The sequence below is a fragment of the Tupaia chinensis genome, unplaced genomic scaffold (genome assembly GCF_000334495.1).
Source record: "Tupaia chinensis unplaced genomic scaffold, TupChi_1.0 Scaffold142211_1, whole genome shotgun sequence".
NCBI lineage: Eukaryota > Metazoa > Chordata > Mammalia > Scandentia > Tupaiidae > Tupaia > Tupaia belangeri.
The window spans coordinates 334,083-358,873 of record NW_006202061.1 but is presented as its reverse complement, the minus strand read 5'-3'; the positions used below and the strand labels follow the sequence as shown (position 1 = coordinate 358,873).

The following is a 24,791-nucleotide window of genomic DNA, read 5'->3' as shown; positions in this document are numbered from 1 at the left end:
CTGTTACAAAAACTGCAAGAGGAGTCAGCAGGTGGCATGATGGTTAAGGCGCTGGACTTCCACCTGGAAAACAGAGACGGGACTGCGGCATGGCTATCCCCGTTGAGGGGGGTGATATCTCACTTTCCCTCTCTCTGTCTCTCTGGTGAGTGCGTACGCCCTATGGCAAAAACCTAAAACAAACAATCAAACAAACAAAAAACTGCAAGAGAAATCAAAAGCAAAAATTAACAGATAAATAATATCCACCACCTGAAAGTTTTTCAATAGAACAGATGAAAACATTCTACATGAATATTGAGACCAAGTGATTAATTTTTCTTTATAAAGAAAGGCCACAAAGTGCAAGAAATCAAGGAAGGTATAATAGAAAAAAACATGAGCTCAGAAAAGAAATCAAAGAAAAAACACAACGTGGTAAACCAAATGAGAAATAGGTAATAAAAGGCAGAAATACAAACCAAATAGAAATGGAAATACAGAAAAAAAGCCAAACTTATTCTTCTGGTAATAAAAGGCTAGATGATTCAGACAAACTCACTGAAGAGAACAAGATATTCATTTAAGCGACTGCTTGAACACGGGAAAATCAGTAAGATGATAGAATCCTGTGACAATATTTGAGAGATGGAAATCCAAAGGTGAACCTGGCATTTGGAATCAGTTTTGCCTAGGCACCATTTAAAAATCTGGAAAGTGGTCTGGTGGACTGAAAAGAAGTTGTGACACACTCTTGCTGGTGACAGAAAACACTGGGGTGCAAGGTCCATCAAAGATGGAGACACTTACAAACCTTTGCAGTTTGGATCTGTATGCCAAAGACAATGCTGAGAAAGATGGTAAACCAGGAGTGCCCGCTCCAGGTTATCTGGGTGACCCAGATAATCTCAACTCAGGATTAAGATGTTCTCAGTCTGACAATGACTTTGGACACTTGGCAGAAGCAAACAAAACTAACTTGTCTTTGGAGGAGGACAATAACAGTCTTAGACTGTATTTTCCCACAAACAATTTTGTGTACTTAAGTCTGAAATGCAATTTACAAAGATAACCAGGTCTAAGAGCACAGAAGAGAAAGCAAAACAGAACAACCTAACAAAAGCAACAAACAATACAAACAGATCTTGAAGCAGCAATAAATACTGAAATTGTGATACAAAACACATGGAAGTTAAATTAACAAAAGTCTGAAACTTTGACATTTGAGCAACAAAGCAATGGTAGTAATAAATTCTTTTTTTTTTTTTTTTCTTAAAGAGATTTTTGCTATAGGGTGTGTGTGCTCGCTGGAGAGACAGAGCCAAAGACAGAGACAGAAAGTGAGAAATCACCCTCAAGGGGGTATGGCCATACTGCAATCCCTTCTCCTCCATTCTCCTCTTGGAATCTTGGGCACATGTGCACATGTACCCAGTGTGAGTTTAAGTGGCCTGGTCTGGGATCTGAATTGTGGTCAACTATGTGGGAGTCCATGATGCAACCATTAGGGCATCTGCTGGTCCCAACAGTTATGAATTATAACCAATGAAATAAAATAAAAATCCATGAGTTTATACTAATACAAATAAATGACCAGGGGAAAGTAAATAGAACTAGTCCTCAAATCACCCCAATAAATTTAGAATTGACTGAATCAGAAAATCACCCCATGGCAACCCATGGTAATACACATAAAATATATAGGAATGTTTATTATTAGCATAGTTTTTCTCTGTTTACATGATGTATCTCTGTTTTTCTCTCCTTTTAATTTTAAAATTTTGATCTCTTATGTTCTGGGTCAATCTATTATAAGCAACCTATAGTTGTCTTTTTTACAGTTTGGTAATTATTTTTTTCTTTTTGAAGTTTTGCTACAGGGTGGGTGTACTTGCTGGAGAGAGAGAGAGAGAGAGGGGATATCAGAAATCACCTACCCCCCCCCACACCCCCATACACTGCAATCCCTTCTCCTACATTCTCGAGATTTTGGGCACGCACACACATAGGCCTGGTGTTTTCCAAGCCACTGGGTCTGGGACTGGAACCAGTCTGCCATGTGGGATTCAGCTGCCTTAACCTCCACGCCACCTGCTGGCCCCGATAATCTCTCTTTTTTAACTGTATGATTCAAGTAACATAATTTGATCTATAAACCTTTCATGTAACCTCTGGGACAGCCTGCCTGATAGTGATCTGAATGACTACCATTGCATAAAAATGATTTTCTACATGATACAGTAGATCAGGGTTATTTTTTCTTGCTAAGCAACTCATCACTCTTATCTGGAAATCACAAGAGTACCACTAGTATTTAATTTGAACTTTCTCTGTCTCCTGGGGAAGCATACTAATTTTTCACTTCAATTGTTATAATGATTTGAAAATAAATTTATAACTTCTTTGATGCTCCTCAAGAGGTGGAATTTAATTTCTGTCTCTCTGAGCATGGGCTGGACTGAGAGACTCACTTCTCATAAATAGCATATGGCTGAAGTGGTAGTATGTAATCTCTAAGACTGTTAAATTGGCATCGTGGCTTACCTCTTTGCTTCTCATGGGTCATTTCCTCTTGGGAGAAATCACTCAAGCAATCCTATGGAATGACCCATCTAGTGAGGAACTGAGGCCTCTGGCCAAAAGCCGCATGAGTGGAGTCGAATCCTCCAGTCCCAGTCAAGTGTTCAGATGACTATAGCCTTGGCCAACATCTTGATTATAACTTCACTGCAGATCCTGAATTAGAAATACTCACTCAACCATTCTAAGATATGTAATCCACATATATATATGCACACACACACACACACACACACGCGCACTTGGTGTTTTAGGCTGCTAAATTTTGACTTGTTACTCAGTTACAGGTAACAAATACAACGACCTACCATGGCTCATTGGGTCAGTAATGGGCAGGTGGGTACGAAGGGTTCTTTCACATACATATTCATAGTAGGGGGCCCTTCATTTCTTTCAGAAAGTCTGATTTTATCTTGAAACATGGAGACAGTAAGAAAACCAGTAAATGTTAAGAGTGAAGAAACTTTGTTTTAATTCAAGTACTGAATCTATTTTCATTTATGAATATGTTTGGGTTAACATTTATTTTTATCTGTCCTATCTGGTTTATATTCTGTTTTCTTTTCTGCTTGCTTTTTTGATGTGATTAAATATCTTCTATCATTTCATTTCATTGCCCCCCATTATGTTTTCAAATAAAGTTCTTACTTCATATGTAGCCTGCTCATCCTCAACTTGTTTCAGTACTAGTCATTTCTGTCCTATCTCCATACTACCATGTCAACCTAATTTTAGTTGTTAACATTTATTCTGTAAGGATATATCATATTGCTACAGGAAATTAAAAAATCAGTTAACACCAAACAACGAAAGGCCCTATCTTACATATCACTTTGGAAAATACTTCCAAATTCCACAAGACTTTGCCAAGATCTAGACTTATACTGTCTGAAATGATAACCACTAGACACACACACACACACAACAACGAAAGGCCCTATCTTACATATCACTTTGGAAAATACTTCCAAATTCCACAAGACTTTGCCAAGATCTAGACTTATACTGTCTGAAATGATCCACTAGACACACACACACACACACACACACACACACACACACATATATAACTAATTAAAAAATTATAAACTCAATTCCTCAGTTACCAACTCCAATTGAAGTGATTTAACAGACACATGAGGTTACTGGTTACTGTACTGGGCAGTGCACTTACAGAATATTTCCATCATTGTAGAAAATTCTGTTGAAAAGCACTGTTCTAGACCTCTCTAGCAAATCCCTCTCCCCTACCATAGAACACTAAGGTACACTAGTATTTCAGTCTTGATATGTACCAAAGCTCTTTTCCTAGTTGAGACCTTTGTATATTCCACTCTCTGTACCTGAAATTCTTTTCCCAGCTCTTCACCCTGCTAGGTGTTTTTCATCTTTTAGGTCTCATTTCATACATAAGACCTCTTCTGACAATCTAAGATAGTATCCTACTCCCAACCTCCACTCAAGTTATTTCCCATCTCAGTTCTTTAAATTTTTTCATTGCAATCATTGTAGTTTACAACTATTTTATTCACCTTGGTTTATTTCTATTTCTATCACAGCTAAAAGAGCTTTAGTTCAAAAAGGAATGTGTCTAAAGTTATCTGAAATGACAAAGTCTACAAATATGGAAACCGAGACAACATGGTGGAAAATTTGAAGAAACAGGTCACCAAAGTTGAAAATCATGTCTACAGATTCATATAGAAAGTTATTTAATAAAATTGTAATTTATCTTTTAAGCTATGAATTCTCCCAGAATGTCACTGCATTCATAATACTCAAATGGAAAGAACAACAAAATTAATGAATAAAGGAAGTTTATTTTATAGTTCAGAGTTTTTAAAGAGAAATTATAAAATAAGACATGCCCATATTCAAATTTAAATACAGTATTTAAAAAGATGGCTGTATAATTTCAGCTGGGAAAATTAAAAGTACTCCTTTCAAGTGGCAGGGGCCCAAACACCTTTCAAATATCAAGCTGAAGTTCAGGTGACAGTTTTTTCTGAGACTTAAAAGTAACATCAAGAACAGCTACTATTAGGACCAGCATTGGCGTAATGGCTATGTGGCTGGACTCCCATGTAGTCAACCATGGTTCGAGTCCTGGAACTGGTGGCTTAAACTCATGCCAGGCACATGTGCGTGTGTGCCCAAGATCCTGAAGAGACAATGGAGGAGAGGTGATTGCAGCATGGCCATCCTCCTGGGAGGGTGATTTCTATTTCTCTTTCGTCTTTCTGGTGAGTGCACACACCCTATAGCAAAAACCTCTCCAAAAAAAAAAAAGAATACGATAAGGAACAAAGTAGTACATTTTGCCAATGCCACAAAAATCTCAGTAAGAATAAGTCATAAAATCCCAGTGTTGTCACGGGTATAGTTTTTACTAGTTAGAGTAAACAGAGGTGACAAAGCAGATACTTAGGATACTAAGTTACTACTTACACTCAAAAATCTTTGCGAAACAAAAAGCAAATGATTTATCTATCAGATAGTATAGCCCTTTACTAAGTGGTGAGGACAGGGACCAAAAAAAGATAAAAATCTAACAGCCAACTCAATTACTAACATGTGTTGACACTCATGTGTTTTGGATTGCAGACAAACTCTTATACCTTCTCTACCTAGACAACTCCTTATTTTTAGCAACTGGAATCCAGTTGTGCAATTATGGCAACTGGACAAACTTGATTCATCAATTTTAACACAGAAGACCTTTAACTTTACTAGCAAATAATTAATGGACTGGAAGACATTTTCAGGAATACTGGTTTAATTAAGACTTTAGTTATGGCCTGAGAGCTTTTATGAGCTATTCAATGAAGAATTCCTTAGAAAAAACTTACATGTATGTGATTAGAAATGCTGAGAATGGCTGCATTAAAAAAATTATGAGACTTAATAGTACATTTTGACTGAGAACATAAATTCTGAATACTGCAAACAAAGGAATAGTTGTAAAATTTTCTTTTGTAACATAATAAAAAGATATTCAAACACAAAAAGGCACCATTTTAATTAAATTTCAGATTTGACTACAGAGTTTTCATTCTATAATTAACTTGTCAGGGGCTAGATGCTGGTAAAGTGGTAAAATGTGACACTTTGTGATGCTGACCTACATGAGGAGGTTCCAGGTTTGTATCCAGAGACTTGAGTGTGCCAGGTATGTGTGTCCATGATGCAGGACTGGCTAGGGCTAGGGCTGGGGTTAAATCAAGGCATCAGGACCCTGTAGGGGGTGTTCTTTGTCTTTCTTGTTGGTGGAAAAAATAAAGATATTTAGAAAAATAATTTACTTGTGAAACACTCCGAAAATCAGAGGAAAAATGAGGAAACCATTATTTCTGTCATATTCCACAAGTCTGGGAATTTAGGATTAGAATTTCTAGAACTTTATGCTACAGAGAACAATATTATTTAGTATAATCAGAAAGTGGTTTCCTAAAGAGCATGCACTCTTTAGAGTTGCAGAGAACTTTTTCTTTATTTCTCAGGAATATTTAGTAAAGGAAAAGACAACAGAAAATTTGATCTTGTTTTTCTTTTTTTTGTTTGCAATTTTCTTATACATGGTTTCAAGGTCACTTGAAAATAAGACCATTTTCTTTGCTGGGTAAGTACAGTGTACAAACTAACTGCACAGTAAATATTTCTTAAAATGAACAGAAACTTCACATCATTGTCCTTATGTTGCCTTTAGAGAAGAGGATATAAAACTACTGAGGTCCCAGAGGCTTACAGTTTCAAGGAAGACCTGTGAAAGGCTATGATTAGATTATAATGTTAATTAGTTTCCTTTATTATTATACTTTGTTTATAAATATTGCAGTATGCAGCCCATTTTGATCCCCCTAAGAGTTCACTTCTTGAGTTAAGCAGGTATGTATGAACAAAGCAGGTATATTATCATTAAAAAAGTAAATATTTTACATAGCTTACACTAGATGCAGTTTAATGTAATCAAAGGTGATAGTCCTGAAAAATATGATAGAAGGATTTAAAACCTCAGATTACATAAGTTTGTTTACTTTCGGTTTGCTTCAAGTATCACTGAGCTATACTTGAAGCATATCCCCAACTCTTAATGTATTTATAGCTGTTCAGTAATAAGGGTCAAAGCAGTGAAATATTTGAAGCATGAAACATATAATGTTGGTTACAAATGTTTCAGATTATCAGGAATATTAATGAAGAGCAAAGTAAACCTAGAACAAGGAATGGTAAGGTACATTTATTAAAAATAAAAATATCACATATTCTATGATAACAAACACACACTTAGAATTCAAAGACATCAAATATACCCTGTAACAATGTACACATATTTAAAAAACAAAGACCCATAAAGTACATTTTTCAGAACTTTCAAAAGGAAAAATATGTGACTCCTTTCTGCTGGAGATCTGCCTACAGACATACCATGCTAGATCAGCATTCTCTCAAATGTTCTGTACAAATGTATCACATAATGTGTGCAATTATGATGAACACACTGTTTCTCAATAAAATCAGTTTCTCTATGGATGATCCAGAACATAAATCAGTGGTTCCATTTCATAAAAAATATTCATAGACTGAAAGAGCAGTGTCAACTTTTTTCTTAAGGTCTCCAGTTTTAACAACAGTGTAGAATAAACTACTAAATCTGATACTTTCACATTATTTTGCATGAGTATCAAATACTGTGTAAAAATTAATGCAGAGTCTTAAGTTAGCCAAAACTACTGTCACCAAAGATCAAAGTTCTTTTCCAGTCTTTCAGCATGGCTGATAAATCTTTTCTGCCTTTGACACTAACAATGTTTGATAAACCAAAGAACAGTACCAAAAAGTCACACTGAACTTCAATCCTAAGAAACACACAGTTCCTGTTGGATACCAGATTGTGTAAGTTTATCATCAGTTTTTTCATGTCCTGGGGCGTGGCATGCAGTCTTCCGCTTAAATAACCGAAGACTCAATCGTAATAATTCATTGTCCACCATTGGAGCATTTGTGTAGGCTTGTTTTATAGTACCCTATTTGAAGAAAACAAAAACAGATTAAAAAATATGTACATTATTAGCTGACAGAAAGAAAGACAGGCAGGTTAATTGCTACCAAAAATAAAGTTATACGGTTACTTAATTTTGGATGGATATTAAATTAGTTTTATTTAAACAAAAATAGGAAATGTGTTCAAACACAATGAATCTTTAAAGAAAGAAATCCTTAAAGGTTATTAGTTTAAGCTAAAATTAGCAATCTTCTCAATAATTCCAACAGGTAATCGACCAGTTTTTTATTTCACCAGATTTTTACTTTATCATTTCTTTTCTTTTTTTTGGGAGAGTTGTTTTTTTTTTTTTTTTCCCCCTTTGCTATAGGGCGCGTGCGCTGGCCAGAAAGACAGAGATAGAGAGAAAGAAAGCGAGAAATCATCCCCTGAGGGAGGATAGCCAAACCGCCATCCTTCTCTTCCATTCTCCTCTTGGGATCTCGGGCACGCACGCACACATGCCCGGCGTGACCCGCCCGAGGACTCGGACCGCAGTCGACTACATGGGAGTCTAGTGACATAGCCATTAAGCTAACGACTGGTCCCTACTTTATCACTTCTAATGACAAAAGCAAACAACAATAAACTGCATTCTCTTGCTGAATGGGATTGTTTTTTCTATGTGATAAAATCTCTTCTTTTACGGAGTTACACTTTATAATTAAATCTTACTCTTACTTGACAACATTTCAGTTTTAAGAAAAGAAGCATCACAACTTCCTTCTTTATACTTTTATCTTTTGCAAGTCAAGCACTCTACACTCCTTACCAGTCTGTTAATGTCCCATAAAATGTGAGTTTTAGAACTAAATAAGTTCTCTAGAAGAGAGCTGATCATTCAGTATACTGAAGAACTGCTGCCTCCCTTGTACAAAAATGTATTTCTCTATTACTGTAACTTAAAGTTATATTAGCAATTTTGGGAAAGTCTGCATAACATTTTGTTAAATGTTTTCTAACTGTGTTAAAAAATAAGAGCGATCTGAACACCTCCAGCATTCTATTTCTTCTGTTTACAGGATCCTCTAATATAAATGAGTGTTCCTTGATCACGTTGGCATTCTTTTAAAAACACATCTTATTTCATAAATTATGATCTAGTAAAACTGTTTTTTTTTTTATTACGTATAGTCCTTTTTTTTTTATGCATAGACCCATAACTATGGCCACAATCAGGACGGAGCAGTTTCATTACTCAGAAAGGGGTACTTTGCTGCCCCTCTGTATTCATATTCTCTTCCTAAATCTAACCCTTGGCAATCACTGATATGTTTTCTACTACAGTGTTGTCTTTTCCTGAAAGTCACGTAAGTACTGTAAATAACCTTTTAAGACTAATTCCCTTTACACAGCATAATGCCTTTGGGATTCATCCATGTTGTTGACAGTACCAATGATTTTGTTGTTTTGCTGGTAATTAATAATGCACTATATGCAGGTGTCACAGTCTATCTATTAGCCAGTTGAATGACACAGGAATTGTTTTCAGTTTTTGGAGATTATGAACACAGCTACTATGTGGTTTTGTGTTTCTGTTTTCATTTGAATACAAGCTTTCATTTTCTTTTCTTTCTTTTTTTTTTTTTGGAGAGGTTTTCACTATAGGGCACGTGCGCTCGCCAGACAGAGAAAGAGACATAGAGACAGAAAGCGAGAAATCACCCCCCAGGGGGGATGGTCACGCCACAATCCCTTCTCCTCCATTCTCCTCTCGGGATCTTGGGCACGCATGCACATGTGCCCGGCGTGAGTTTTAAGCCACCGGGTCCAGGACGTGAACCGCGGTCAACTACGTGGGAGTCCAGCAACATAGCCATTACGCTAACTGCTGGTTCCCAAGTTTTCATTTTCTTAGGCAAATAAGTAGTAATGGGTTGCTATGTCCTGTATTAAGTGTTCATTTTACTTTATAAAAAGTAACCAAATTGTTTTCTAAAGTGGATCTAACCGTTTTGCATTCTTATCAGTAATATGTGAAAGTTCCAGTTGTTCCACATCCTCACCAATACTTGATATTGTCAAGATTTTTTGGTTGCTTGGTTTTTTAGCTATTTAAAATAAGTGGTTAATAGTATCTTGTTGTGGTTTTTTTTTTTTTTTTTTTGGAGAGATTTTCACTGTAGGGCGCGTGTGCTCGCCAGACAGAGAGAGACATAGAGACAGAAAGCGAGAAATCACCCCCCAGGGGGGATGGTCACGCCGCAATCCCTTCTCCTCCATTCTCCTCTCGGGATCTTGGGCACGCACGCACACGTGCCTGGCGTGAGTTTTAAGCCCCCGGGTCCGGGACACGAACCGCGGTCGACTACGTGGGAGTCCAGCGACATAGCCATTACGCTAACTGCTGGTTCCCTCTCGTTGTGGTTTTAACTTGCATCCTGTAATAGCTAAAATATTAAACAACTTTTTATGTGCTTTTGACTGTGTCCATATATTTACTTTGATAAAATAGCTGTTCAAGTATTTAATCCATTTTCATTCTTTTCAAGAGAAAAAAGATAGATCTTTGCTATAGGGCACATGTCCTTGCCAGATAGAAAAAAAAGGCAAAAAAAATTACCCCCACCCATGGGGAGGTTGGGGGTGGATGGCTACGCCACAATCCCTTCTCCTTCATTCTTCTCTTGGGCTTTTGGACATGCATGCACGCGTGCCCTGTGTAAGTTTCAGGCCATCGGGTCCGAGATGCAAACCATGATCAACTATGTGGTAGTCCAGTGATGTAACCATTACACCCTCTGCTGGTTCCCAAGTATTTTATCTGTTTTAAAAAACTGAGTTTTCTTACTGTCAAGTTTTGAGATTTTTATATATCCTGGATATAAGTCCTTTTTCAAAAATGTGATTTACAAGTAAGTTCTCTCAGTATGCTTATCTTTTCATAAGAACAATGATCTCAAAATAAAAAGCTAAAATACAAACCAAAAACCTATCTCCACCTGCCCCAACTTGATCAATCATATTTGTTTGGGTCTATTTCTGGGCTCTGTTCTGTTTCACTGATCTATATTTCTATTCCTTAACTAAGACCACACTATCTTGGCACATACACACACATACACACACGCACAGTAGTACTTTACACATATCTTGAAGTCAAATAGCATAAGCTATCCAATTTAACCTTTTTTTTTTTTTTTGAGAGATTTTTGCTATAGGGTGCGTGCACTCGTCAGAAAGACAGAGAGACACAGAGACAGAAAGTGAGAAATCATCCCCCTGGGGGATGGCCACGCCACAATCCCTTCTCCTCCATTTTCCTCTCAGGATCTTGGGCACGCATGTGCACGCACCCGGAGTGAGTTTAAGCCACTGGGTCCGGGACTCAAACTACGGTCAACGACATGGGAGTCCAGTGACATGGCCATTATACCAACTGCTGGTCCCCCAATTTAACTTTTTGTAAAAAATTATTTTGAATATTCTATTTCCCTTGATTTCCCATGGAAATTTTAGAGTAAGTTTGTCTGTATCTATGAAAAATCCTCCTTAAGAGTTTTATTATAATTATTTTAAATCTGCAGATCAATTTAGGGAGAACCATATTCTTTTTTTTTATTATTTTATTTAACTTTATTTATTTATTTAAATTTGACCAGAGAGGGACAGAGAGGGAGGAAGAGTTTTTTAGAGAGAAAGAAAGCTGCCAGGTCCAGGACTACAGTTAGCCATGTGGGAGTCCAGCACCCTTAACCACCATGCCACCTGCCAGCTCCCAAGAACCATAATCTTAACTACACTGAGTCTTCTAATCCATGAATACAGTGTGTCTCCTCATTTATTTAAATCTTATTTGACCTTTCCCTAAGCAGTTTGTAGTTTTTAGCACATAAATCCTATATGTTTTGTTAGATTTATAACTAAGTGATTCATTTTTAGGAAGACATATTATTTATTTACATCTTGGTTCCCAGGTACTTGCTGCTTGTATATAGAAGTACAACTGCTTTTTGTATGCTGACCTTGTATCTTGTGACCTTGCTAAACCTAGTAATTCTAGAAATTAGTTCAGTAAATGCTTTGAAATCTTTTATGTAGGCAATCATGTTGTCTGTGAACAAAAAGTTTTATTTTTTTCTAATCTGTATGCTTTTTATTTCTTTTTCTTGTATTAATGGGCTGGCTAGGACTTCCTGTAAGATGCTGAATGTTCAGTGAAAGTGAATACTCCTGTCTTGTTCTTGATTGTAGAGGAAAGCATTCAAACTTTCTGACTAATTATGATGTTAGTCATAGGCTCTTTGATGATGCTCTTTATAAAGACTCCTCCTAATTACTGTTTGTACGAATTTTCATTACAAAGCAATGTTCAATTTTGTCAAGTGATTTCTCTCTCTCTCTCTTTTTTTGGGGGGGAAAGGTTTTTGCTATAGGGTGCATGCACTTGCCAGAAAGAAAACAGAGACAGAAAACGAGAAATCACCCCCCTCCCCCGCCCCAGAGGGGATGGCCACGTGTAATCCCTTCTCCTCTATTCTCCTCTTGGGATCTTGGGCATTGCATGCACATGAGCCAGCATGAGTTTAAGCCACCGGGACTGGGACTCAAACTGCGGTCAACTACATGGAAGTCCAGCGACATAGCCATTATACCAACTGCTGGTCCCTTGTCAAATGATTTTTTGTCAAATGACTTTTTGCATCAGTTAATGTGACTATCTATTTTTTACTGTGTTAGATTGCATTGATGATTTTAGAATATCAAGTCAAATACTATTGAAGATTTTTATGCCCATCTTCATGATAAATAGCAATCTGCAGTTTTTCTTGTGATGTATTTGTAAAATGCTGGCCTGATAAAATGAGTTGGAAAGTATTCCTGCCTCTTTGATTACCTGGATAAAATAGTGTAAAGTTGACGCCATTTTTTTCCTCAAATATTTGGCAGATTTTGCCATTTGGAGCACCTAGGACTGAAGGTTTCTTTTTCAGAAGGTTTTTAATTGCATATTCAATTAAAAAGTAGATGCAAGACTATTCTGGCTATTACTTTTTGAGTAATTTCATAGTTTGTGGCTTTAAAAAAATTGATTCTTTTTTTCCCTAAACTGTTGAATTTATGTACATAAAGTTATTCATAGCTATTATTCCTTTAATATCTGTGAGATCTGTAGTGATAGCTCCTTTTTTATTCTTGATAGTGATAACTTTTTTCCCCTGTCTGGCCAGAGGACTATCATTTTTATTCATCTCTTCAAAGAACCAGCTTTGGGTTTTATTAATTTTTTAAAAATTTTTAAAATAAGTTCTTTGGTTTCTGGTCTCTACCTTCCTTCTGCTTGTTATAGGTTTAAAAGATTCTTTTAATATTAAATAATACTAAAAAGAGATTTATTTAAAGCAGCTAAGTGTTCCTTAGTATCCTCTACCTATTTCTTCTGATAAATACTATAATTTATACACTTTAAAAATCATTTTCCTACTAGTCAGGTGGTGGTGCAGTAGTAACACTACTTGATCCATATGCTCATGATCTGGGCTAGATGAGAATGGGGATGAACTGTGGCATAAGACCCTACTGGGAGTGTCCCTCCCAAAGAAATTAAATAAATACACTTAAAAAAAAATCATTTACCTAAATAAAAATGATACCAATATATGGGTTCAAGTGTTTCTTACTTTTTGTGATCTAATTAAGTCTATCAATTACCCAATGAACAGTCCTATTCTGTACTTTTCTTTTTTAGTCATATATAGTTAAAAGTTTTTTTGTTTTTGTTTTTTCTTAGCATTTCTCATGAGGCTCTCTAAAATCTGAAATTATTTTTCTGAGTAATCAGAAAGCTTTCAATATTTTCTTTAGAAGGATCATTGAAGACACTTGTAATATGCCATTAAAATTCTTTATAATGTGTCATATGCAATGTTAATGGTCTGTGACTTGTATTGAAGGATTATGAAATTCTAAACAAATGGTTCTTAATGATTCTAAGTGGTTCTCAATGCAGGGGTGTTTTTGGTTGCCAGAATTTTTGGGGAGCACTAGGACATATTAGAGAAAACAGAATGTTGCAAAATATGTTTTTATAAAAAGAGGGCAGGATTCTGATGAGATTCTAAACCATACAGTCTTATTCAACTGTAGTTCTTTAGAGAAAACAAACAAAATTATCTAAATTACTATTTTCCAATTTAATATCAAGGATGGTGAAAACTGGTAGCATTCTATTGAAGAAATGCAGAGGATAGGCAATTCATTATATACATGCTTAGGGGACTAGGGCTTATTCTTTCAGAGAAGTGTCCAGTCAAAAAAGGCTGCAAGGTGAGATGGGAACTTTCACAACAGAATAAAAGAGAAGTAACACATACTGAAATTGCAGTAGCAAAGAAATATGACTGCAACCACTCTGTCAAAATAAATGTGGAAGTAGGCTTTTAAGTAGGGAAGACTTGATTTTTTTAAAAACTCTATTTCTTATGTCTGTTTCCCTTTTAATCTGTGAAGATGAATTCATGCTTTTCTTTTCTATAAATTAAAGTTTTTCCCAAATTTGAGTATGTTTCTTTAAGTTTCTTTTTTCAGCAATGTTATATATCCAAAGATAAAATAATTCTATGTTTTCCTAATTGCTCCCAAGTAAAAAGCTAACAAGTTAATGTTTTTCTAGTTTTAGGATTTTTTAAATCATACTACCCATGCCTACTATATCCACTCCTAAAACAAAATTCTGAGTTCTTAAATTTAAAAAATCTCAAGATCTTTTAAACTACTCGTTGTCAAATCTCTTCCAATTCTAAACTAATTTCTTTTATTTTTGAATTCCCTTTATTTTATCCTTGAATAGATGCTTATATTTAACCACTTGTATTTATTTCCCTCTTTTCCAACTTCATACATTCTTATACATACTATTCGTATCTACCACTCTGTGCCTAGAATTTTTTTTCTTGATCTTCAATTTAAATACATTTTTAATATATTTGCTTATCTAAAGAAATTTTTCACAAATAAAAAACATTTGAGAGAGAATCTTTTTAACTTTCTTAATGCATGAAGTTGCATTAAATAATCACCTGCAGTAACTCTTACTCAAAACCAATGTTCATCAATACTACTGAAATAAAATGGAAAGTAATATAAATTTTAAGAGAATTCTTTCTTTTACATGCATAAAACACTAGGAAACCAAACTCATAACAACAGATAAGGTCATAATCTCACTTCAAAGCAATCAAATAAAAAATATTCCATTCATACTATTTGCTTTCTATTTTTCCCCCAAGGAAATAAAAGTACCTTCTCATTTTTAACAAGCTGCTTTCGGATTGCAGAATCCCGTCTGAAGCATAATGCTTTACAACATGGGCCAAGATTACTAAGAAGACTTGCTCTTTCTTCTTTTCGTAGTAATGCAGCCATGTTGAGAGCCCCCAATTCATGTTCGAAAAGACTGTCTGCATCTTTCAATAAAAATAAATATGCATTAAGTTTTCCTACAAATCAAAAGTGTTAACAAAGGCTTAATATTCTACAAAGTCTATACTTCATCAAAGTTAGGAACATTAGTAAAAAATATTTCATATTAAAGGCAGTATCTTCTCTGTGAAGTAACATACAGTTATTTAGCTGTGTCAAACAGAAATAAATATTTGGGAAGCAACTCTAAATTTGTTTAAGATATAAGGAAAACAGACTTGGAAGAGAGAATTTATTTGGTTATTGGAAAAATCATAAAGTATTTTTACATAGAAAAATATATCATTACTTTTCTGACAAACCAATAGAAACTACTGACTACGAGAAGAAAAGTTCAAATTGGGAATTATTTTTATTTTTTTAAAGAAGTATTTTATTTAACTTTATTTATTTATTTTAATTTGACCACAGAGAGAGAGAGTGAGCAAGTGAGAGAAAAAGTGAGAAAGCATGCTGCCAGGTCTGGGACTCGAACCGCGGTTGGCCATGTTGGAGTCCAGCACCCTTAATCACACTACTGCTGACCCCAAATTAGGAATTATTGAAGTTAATTAGTACAGTGGGCCCTCCTCCTGGATTCAATTGTGGATCAAAATATCCAAGGGGGAAAAGAAAAAGTAAGAACAGGACTATACAAACTAACACAAACTAAAAATACGATATAGTATAACATCTATTTAAGTAGCATTTACATTATATTCAGTATTATATGTAATCCGGAGATGATTTAAAGCATACAAGATGATGTGCACAGCTTATATACAAACAGTACACCATTTTACATAAGGGAATGAGCATCCACATATTTTGGTATCTGGGAGAGGACCATGGGGTATGTAGTGTTCAATAGAGATCGTACAACACCACACTAGAATAATGTCTAATTCTATTCAGACAAAAAGTATACATTAGATAAGTGCCAGGAAGTGACAAGATACACCATAGCACAATAATATATATCTGGCATAAATTTTTTTATTTATTTTAAATGTGACTCTGTGTGCACAATAAAGTAGAAATTTATAAGCAAAATAGGTAGTCTTAAGTGATTGTAAATGCTCTGTGTAATGAGTACCAACCAACTGTGGCAACGAGACAAAGATTGAGAAAGGTGATTCCTAAGACTCACACAGACTAAGAAAGGGTATTCTCCATGCTGGAGACCTACTCTTAAGTCCAAGAGGTTGTTAAACAGAAAGGTTGTTAAGTGAAGAATGAATGTATTAGTATACACCAGAACTGTTCTAAGTGCTTTATGTGCAATAATTCATTTCTTTTTCAGAATAACCATAGAAGGTTGGTTGTTTAATTATTCTCATCTTATAGATGATCACACTAACACAGAGTAAGATTAAATAACAGTTACTCATTAATATGCCTACTACATTGCAGACCATCCAGCCCTGTAGACCAAACTCTTAAGACACTTTGCTATAGCCTCAACTTAGACATCTGTATTTGGGTAGAATTCCCCATTTTGCAGCAGAAAAAGTTGACAAGATAGTCAGTTTGCTTAGACATGGAAAGTATTTACTGAATTTTTCCAAGCTTTGCTTTGTTTAATCTTCATAACCTTGACCTTTGAAATGATCTATTAGAAAGCAAATTTTGGACCCAAATGTGGTAGTGCAGTGGTAGCACAAAATTCTGCAATGCTGGAAGCCATATAGAAGATCAGGGTTCAGTTCTCATCTGACCTGCACACCAAGCACATGTGTCCTTGATCCTGGCTGGCTAAAAGGGTTAAGAGGGAAGGATTGCAGTATGAGACAGCATTGAAAGTGCTTTTCTGTCTGTCTCTCTCTTGAAAAAAATAAATGCACTTTTTAAAAAAGTAATTTTGACACAGAAAGTCCATTGCATGACTTTTGCAATTTTTCTATGGGATTAAATTTTTCTCTAAATAAATTTAATGAGAATTTTAAACAAGAAATGCAAATGATTTCTCCTAATATAATTCCTATTTTGCTAAGTGCTATATCAGAACAGAATAGCATTATGTTCAAAGACAATATAAAGCAAACATCAATATAAAGTAAAATGAAATTACCTTTGGGTTTTTCTAAAAGTCTCTGACATGTTTCTTTGACTTTGGTAAAGAGCTCAGAACCTGCCAACTTTTTAGATATCCCAACCCTCAGCATAATAGCGCCGGGTGTGAATTTTAAGAGTGCAGCCCCAGGTTCTCGTGGTTCTTTTGGATGCTTTGGCATAAGACCAGACCAATCCACATCTATCACATCTAATGGATCTGTACAAAATTAAAGAATAGGATTTCTTTATGTCAAGAAACAGCAGTTACATATATCAAGTAAAATACAGAAAACATTAAATAATGAGTACTTTAAACAAAAAGCAACATATTCTTAAAATGAAAGTTTTCCCATATACACTAATAATTAGAATATAAGGATTCTTACAAATAAAGAAACCCTTCCCATTAAAAGAAAACAGGCAAGATAATCCATCCCTACAAATAAGTCATTTAAATTACAAAGCAGGATCTCTAAGCTCCAGCCCAGTCAGGGAATCTGAGGCAGGACTGAATTTCAGCCCCGAGCTACAGCATCAAACTCCAGAGCCCTGGGAACCAGCAGTTAGCGTAATGGCTATGTCGCTGGACTCCCACGTAGCCGACCGCGGTTCGCGTCCGGGACCCGGTGGCTTAAAACTCACACCAGGCGCGTGTGCGTGCGTGCCCAAGATCCCGAGAGGAGAATGGAGGAGAAGGGACTGCAGTGTGACCATCTCCCCTGAGGGATGATTTCTCACTTTCTGTCTCAATGTCTCTCTCTGTCTGTCTGGCGAGCGCCCATAATGAAAAACCCCCCCCAAAAAAAAAAAAAAAAAAAAAAACCCTCCAGAGCCCAGCCTCTATTCTTAGAGCTAGAAAGGTATGAGGTTTTATTACTCCTTTCTTTTGCTAATTCTTTACTTCTCTCTCCCGAATATAGAACTGGACAATTGCAGGCTTCTCAAGCAGGCTCCATCTCCATCAGAAGCCCCCTGCTGAATTCACGCATGCCTAAGTGCGGTGTGCAACTTTTCTTTCCTCCTCTTTCATTTTCTTTCTTCCACCTTACATTGTTATTTTCTGCTCAGCCTTCACCCCAAGGGGGACTAGACAGGTCTAGTTTTCAAACACCTAAACATTGTGAGTCTCATTGGAATCCTTACCCTCCACTGATCCACCAACAAAGGAGAAACTCCTCTTCAGAAACCTGAATAGAAAACTCCTCTTGAGTAGACCACATTGCTAGCCTCAGCAGAAGAGAGACATTGGCACAGTAGCAATTCACATCAAAAGGGAAGCAAACAAGCTCAAAGGTGCAGAAACCTTCTCCAAAGAGTTATCTAAAAGTAAATACATCACTAAATGACTAAAAATCAGAGAAGAGCATCAGGTATGAGAAAACCAGGAACTACTGGTTCTCTATCAAGAGAACACAGTAACTTGCTTCCAACTTTTGAAAAAAACCCAAAAAACAAAAAACAGAAAAATTTAACAAAATATCAGAAAAAGAATTTAGAACATCCATTGTGACAAAACTCTTTAAGATGCAAACTCTATGAAAAAAGAGATGACCAACTGTAGGAGATGAGGAAGTCCTTCAATGATGTGAAAGAAGAAATAGAAACCATGAAAAATAATCAAACAGAACTGTTAGAGATGAAGGCTGTAATACAGGAAATCAAAACCTCCCTCTAAAGTATTAAAAACAGATTAGACCATACAGAAGACTGAATCTCAGATGTAGAACACAAAACTTCTTACCTAGAAAAATATTACCAAAAAGACTAAAAAAAAAAAATGAGGACAATATACAAGAAATACTAGATACCAATAAAGGCACAGATGTCAAATAATTGATATTCCAGAAGGTGAAGAAACTAATAGGGGCATTGATAATCTATTCCAAGACACCTAGAAGAAAACTTTCCAAGTCTAGAGAAACACTCAAACATCCAGACTCAAGAAACATATAGGACCCCAAATAGAGTCAATTCAAGAAAATCCTCTCCAGGGCACATCACAGCCAGACTGGCCAAAACCACAGATAAAGACAAGATACTAAAACTAGCAAGAGAGAAATATCAAGTTACTTAGAAGGTTATCCCATCAGGCTAACTTTGGACCTCTCACCAGAAACAACGCAAACAAGGAAAGAATGGGAAGATAGAGTCAACATGTTAGGTGAAAAACAATTTCAGGTAAAGTTGCTACACTTGGCAAAATTATCCTTCAAATGGGAAGAAAAGATAAAAACCTTTTCAGATAAACAAAATGTGAAGGAATTTACCAACACCAGACAAGCTCTTCAAGAAAGTCTGAAGGAGTGCTATACCAGGAAAACTAAAAAGAGACAGAAAAAAGAGAACAAAAAACAACCAAGAAAATAGCAAACTTAATGGTAGGGACAAATCTAGAAATATCAATAATAACGCTGAATGTTAATGGATTAAATTCTCCAATCAAGAGACAAAGACTGGTTGAATGGATAAAAAAAACAGAAACTACCTGTTGCCTACAAGAAATGCACCTAATGGATAAAGATATATATATAGACTAAAAGTGAAGGGCTGGAAAAGGTATCCCATGCAAATGGAAACTAAAAAAGAGCTAGAGTCGCTACATTGATTTCAGACAAAATAGGCTTCAAGACAACTGTAAGAAGAGACAAAGAGCATTATATAGTAGTAAAAAGAGCTAATTCTTCAAGAAGATATAATGCTTATAAATATCTATGCACTTAACTCAGGAGCACTTAAATATGTGAAGGAAAGACTGCAACACCCTAATTGGTGGGGATCTCAACACCCCACTATCTCCTTTAGACAGATCATCTAAAGAAGAAAATATCTATGGGACAGAAAAGTGGATTATTATTTGTTGATGATAATGTGTATAATATCCTATCCTCAACTGGACTGGTGTGAAGTACAGTGATTAAATGTGTGTTTATGTACACACATGCACAAAACATAACCATATACATACAAATTATAAGGCAGATGCCCAGTGAAAGAATTCCATTATTTAAGGGGCCACTAGGTGGTGTAGTAGTTAAGGCGCTAGACTTCCTCATGGCTGACTATGGTTCAAGCCCCAGACCTGGCGGCTTCATACTCACACTGGGCACATGTGCCCCAAATCACGAGAGAATGGAGGAGAAGGGACTGCAGAGGTCCATGGTCCATTTCCCTTGTGTGTGTGTAGGGAGGGTGGGGGGGGGGGGGATTTCTCACTTTCTCGCTCTCCATCTCTCTAACAAAAAACTCTCTCTCGCTCAAAAAAGAAAGAACTTCATTATTTCACTATGATTAGATCTGATGATCTGAAACTCGGTACTAAAATCCTTTCATTGGCTAACTCTAGAAGTATATTCAGTTTGCATGTGTATGTACAAACACACCTTTTAATTAAATTAATTAATTAATGTTTTTGCTCCAGGGTATGTACACTCACTGGAGAGAGAGAGACAGAGAGAGGGAAAGTGAGAAATCACCCTCAAGGAAGGATGGCCACGCTGCAAACCCTTCTCCTATATTTTCCTCTAGGAATTTTGGGCATGTGTGCACATGTATACAGCGTGCTTTTCAACTAACTGGTGTGGGACTCCAACTGTGCTTGGTTAGCTAGGAATTTAGCAACTTAACCACCATGCCACCTGCTGGTCCCTTACCTTTTAATTTTTAAAGACAAATAGTTCATTATGAAGTTTCCTTTAAGAATCAGACACTGATTATTATTAAGAACAGTCTTTCCATTGAGAAGGAACAGTTGAAGAAATAATGTTCTACTTAGAAATACCTAATAGCAGAAGATAACAAAGATAATCATACATACCTCTACATAGCTTTAAAAAATTATGGAATATAAGAGCAAATTAAATAAAAAACAAATTTAATATGTTACATATCCAGGTAAAGAAAAATCCTCACCATGATTTAAAAAAGAAATGCTAGTAGCAATCAGATACTAAGTGGGATGTGTCAACAAGAATGTCAAGGGGTGTGGCTTCATTGTACAGTCAGGGTAAGCTCTGGCAATGCACAAAGTACTGTAAATTAAAATAATCACTAAATTTGGAAAACTGATATAAAGCAGTATATAGTGTTCAAATAAAATTTCAACTACTGTAAATTTTTTCTTTTGGGAGAGGTTTTTGCTATAGGGCGCATGCGCTCAGCAGAAAGAGAGAGACAGAGAGACAGAAAGCGAGAAATCACCCCCCAGCGTGGATGGCCACGCTGCAGTCCCTTCTCCTCCATTCTCATCTTGGGATCTTGGGCACACACGCACATGTGCCCGGTGTGTTTGAGCCACGGGGTCCAGGACTCGAACCACGGTCAACTACATGGGAGTTCAGCGACATAGCCATTATGCGAACTGCTGGTCCCAATACTGTACATTTTTAAATGGCTGTTTAAAAAGTTTGTTTTTGGCACCACAGTTATGAAGCTCTGTACCATATACTTACCATATAGAACACAGCCAGGAAATTAGAATATGGCTACATCATAGGTCATAAAACATGAATCTTAAACTCTAGAAAGGAAATCTTAGAATTTTAATATTTTAAATAAGGCCCTTTAACTCATAGGGTTAGAACTCATATACCTGTTTAAAAATGAGCAGGATTGGGACCAGCAGATGGTGTAACGGTTATTACGTTGCTGGATTCTCACATGGCTAACCGTGGTTCGAATCCTGGACCTGAAGGCTTGAGACTTATGCTGGGCGCGTGTGCATGTGTGCCCAAAATCCTGATAGGAGAATAGAGGAGAAAGGATTGTGGTGTGGCTATCTCCCCGGGGGGTGATGTCTCTCTCTCTCTCTCTTTCTCTCTCAGGCGAGTTCAAGTACCCTACAGGAAAAATCTCTCAAAAAAAAAGAGTAGGCTTTGAGAATATAATTTTCATTTGAATGGGCTTTTCAACCTTGATTAAAATATAAAGGAGAAGCCTCTAAGTGTTTGAAGTCAATTCTAACAGCATGGGAGGAAACAAAGAATACTTTAATATCACAGATCAGCTAATTTTTACATTTAACAACCTGTGCAAATGATTACCTGGCATCTTCTCCTCATCCTGTTGGTCCTCCCTCTTTTCTGCATCACCTGCCAGAATTTCATCTAGTTCATCATCACTGATTGGCTCGTATCCCTCTCCAGCACCAGATCCCAACGAATGTGCGTCATCTAGCTTGGACTCATCATCTCCTGCTAAATAAACAAATTATTTTAAGTCCTAAGATAGCATTAAAGGGAAGGTATGTCTAAAGGTAACTCAAAACATAGAGATTGTGTACACTAAAAAATGCAAAAAGTAATTTTTTCATCAGAAAACTATGTATATTATTCGAAATTTGATTTCAAAATAAAAATAAAAATAAAAATGGTAAGAATATACTATGTTTCTATGATACATAGAAATATCAAGACTATGAAATTATAACTAAAATATGAGAAATAAAAGCTATGAATAACATATTAATGTTGGTATATGTGTGGTGTCAATTTTATATATTAAAACTTTCCTATTCAGAGAAATCTACTAATTTCCATAGGTTGAAGCAATTTCTTTACCTAAAGAAAAAGACTTTCACAAATTTATTTTATTATTATTATTGTCTTACATTTAACCACTGTATATCATTATAGCATACAAAATGAGTTCTCCCAGCATGAATACATGGTATTAGTGTATACAGTCAAAGTTATTTTAAAAATTTGAAACTTACATCTTAGTTCATAATGTTTAGTTCATTATATGTAATTTTAAGCTATTTATAGTAAAAAACTGAGATGAAAACGAAATGTGAAAAAGGTTGAGGTAGAAATATTTTTGTCAAGTCAAATATAAAAATTAGGTAACAAATGGGGGCTGGCAGATGGTGCGTAGTTAAAGGCACTGGACTCCCACATGGCCAACAGTGGTTTAAGTCCCAAACATGTTAAGGCTTGCTCTCTCACCTTCCTTTTCTTTATCTGTCTCTCTCTTAGTCAAATTTTAAAAAAGTAATAAAGTTAAATAAAACAATTCTTTGAAAAAAAGTAACAAATGACATATTGGTCTATCTAATTAGAAAAACAAACGATGGAAGAATCCACTTTTTAAAAAAAAAGTCGATTTCACTATGGGCCCAATGCTATATAATATGGCAAATAAAAATAATAATAACATATTACAACTTACATACTAAGTATTCCAGAAAAGGCTATGTCAGAACAATGATGTAAGCACTAATTTAATAGTAAATATACAGACTGAACTGGACAGTCCTAAGGAGGCAGAATTTTCAAAAGATTTCTCAGAGGAGCCATTACTACTGTTAACCTAGGCTATAATTCACTGAGGGATGAGATGTGAGTGGCATGTAGTTCAGGCAGAACAAATCTTCATTCATCACCCAATCACCCACGTATTGTATCCTCACTTTTGCCTTCATGATAAAGAATAGAAAGTTATCCCTAACAAAGGAATACAGAAAGGAGAAAAATCATAGCAAAATAATTATAATACAGTGTGGGGATACTATAAAAGATGCTATCTCAAAGAGAGGTGCCCTTAGTAGAGGCGGCTTCACAGAGAACAATGCATAAATTGGAACTTGAAGTTTAAGTAAAAGAAAAAATAATACCTGCTCTGTGTGCAATGGTTAAGGAAGCCAGATCCCACATGACTGACTAACTCGAATCCTGGCCCTGGCAGTCTGAAAACATGATAGGCACAAGGATGTATGTGTGCTCAAAATTCTGACAGGAAGGAGAAATGGAAAACAAAAGGACTGAGACATGACCACACCACTCTGAGGGATGCTTTCTCTCTTTTTCTCTCTCTCTCTCTGGTGAATGCAAGTACACACTGACAATTAAAAAAAAAGCGAGAGAAAGAAGAAAAGATCAAAGGAGAAAGGCCTATCAGGTCATGATGAGGTCAGGTAAAAAGAAAGACCAAAGAATGGAAATTAGTTGGTCTAGTGGACTGCAGGAAAAGGGCAGATAGCAGAGGTTTCACACAGCCCAGGCTGGCTCTGAGTGGATCAGAGGGTTGATGTTACTACTGCTAGGAGTGGGAATGAAAGTGGGGCTCTATAGTCAATGTGTCATTAACAGCGCTTCAGGTAGTGTTCTTGTTCTGTATATTTATTCTGAAATGCCCCAGAAAATAAGGACCACTAATAATTATCTGAATCCCTGTCTTAACTAAGAAATAATTTCAATTATTTGTGATATTTTCAACATGTAATAAAAGGAAAGGATTGTTATTCTTTAATATTTACAGACTACATCTAAGTAGCGTATTTCATTTAGGCTTATTTGAACCTAATCTGCCTTGATACTACTGAGGATAACACATTAAGAAAAAGATTTCCTAGGGCTACTGATCCTTGTATCATCTACTTCCTGTAAAAAGACCGGAGTAGATTTGTCTATTAATGGATGATCTTTCAAGAGTAAATACTTGTTTTCCATACAATCTGAAAGGAAATGGAACTACCGGTATAACAGAAAAAAGCCCGTGGCACTCACCTTCTACACTGTCAGTTCTCTCAGCTTTATTTACATCTTCGAAACCCTGCACAGATCCCAGCTCTTTATCCATTCTCTCTTTATCCAAAGCTACAGTGTCTCGGGAAGTGCCATCAAGGTCTCTTTCATGTTCACTCTCCAGTTTTGCTTCAATGCGTTTCAAAGTCTCTATTTGAGAATTCTCAAAAGTTCTGTCTCTGTCTCTGTCCCTGTCCCTTTCAACAGAATCAGAA

The 24,791-nt window shown here is 36.0% G+C and overlaps 1 protein-coding gene across 1 annotated transcript in view; it reads right to left on the bottom strand.

The window, feature by feature from the left end:
• Window positions 1–6,780: 6,780 nt before the first annotated feature.
• The window catches only part of ZC3H13 (zinc finger CCCH-type containing 13), a gene marked incomplete in the record, with an annotated part of 76,736 nt that continues 58,725 nt past the window's right edge, over window positions 6,781–24,791 (bottom strand). The window contains 5 exon segments of the mRNA XM_027766301.1: window positions 6,781–7,583; window positions 14,843–15,006; window positions 17,073–17,273; window positions 22,096–22,248; window positions 24,559–24,791. The exon segment at window positions 24,559–24,791 is cut by the window's right edge and continues 32 nt beyond it. Of these exon segments, the coding sequence (XP_027622102.1) occupies window positions 7,416–7,583; window positions 14,843–15,006; window positions 17,073–17,273; window positions 22,096–22,248; window positions 24,559–24,791 (919 nt within the window).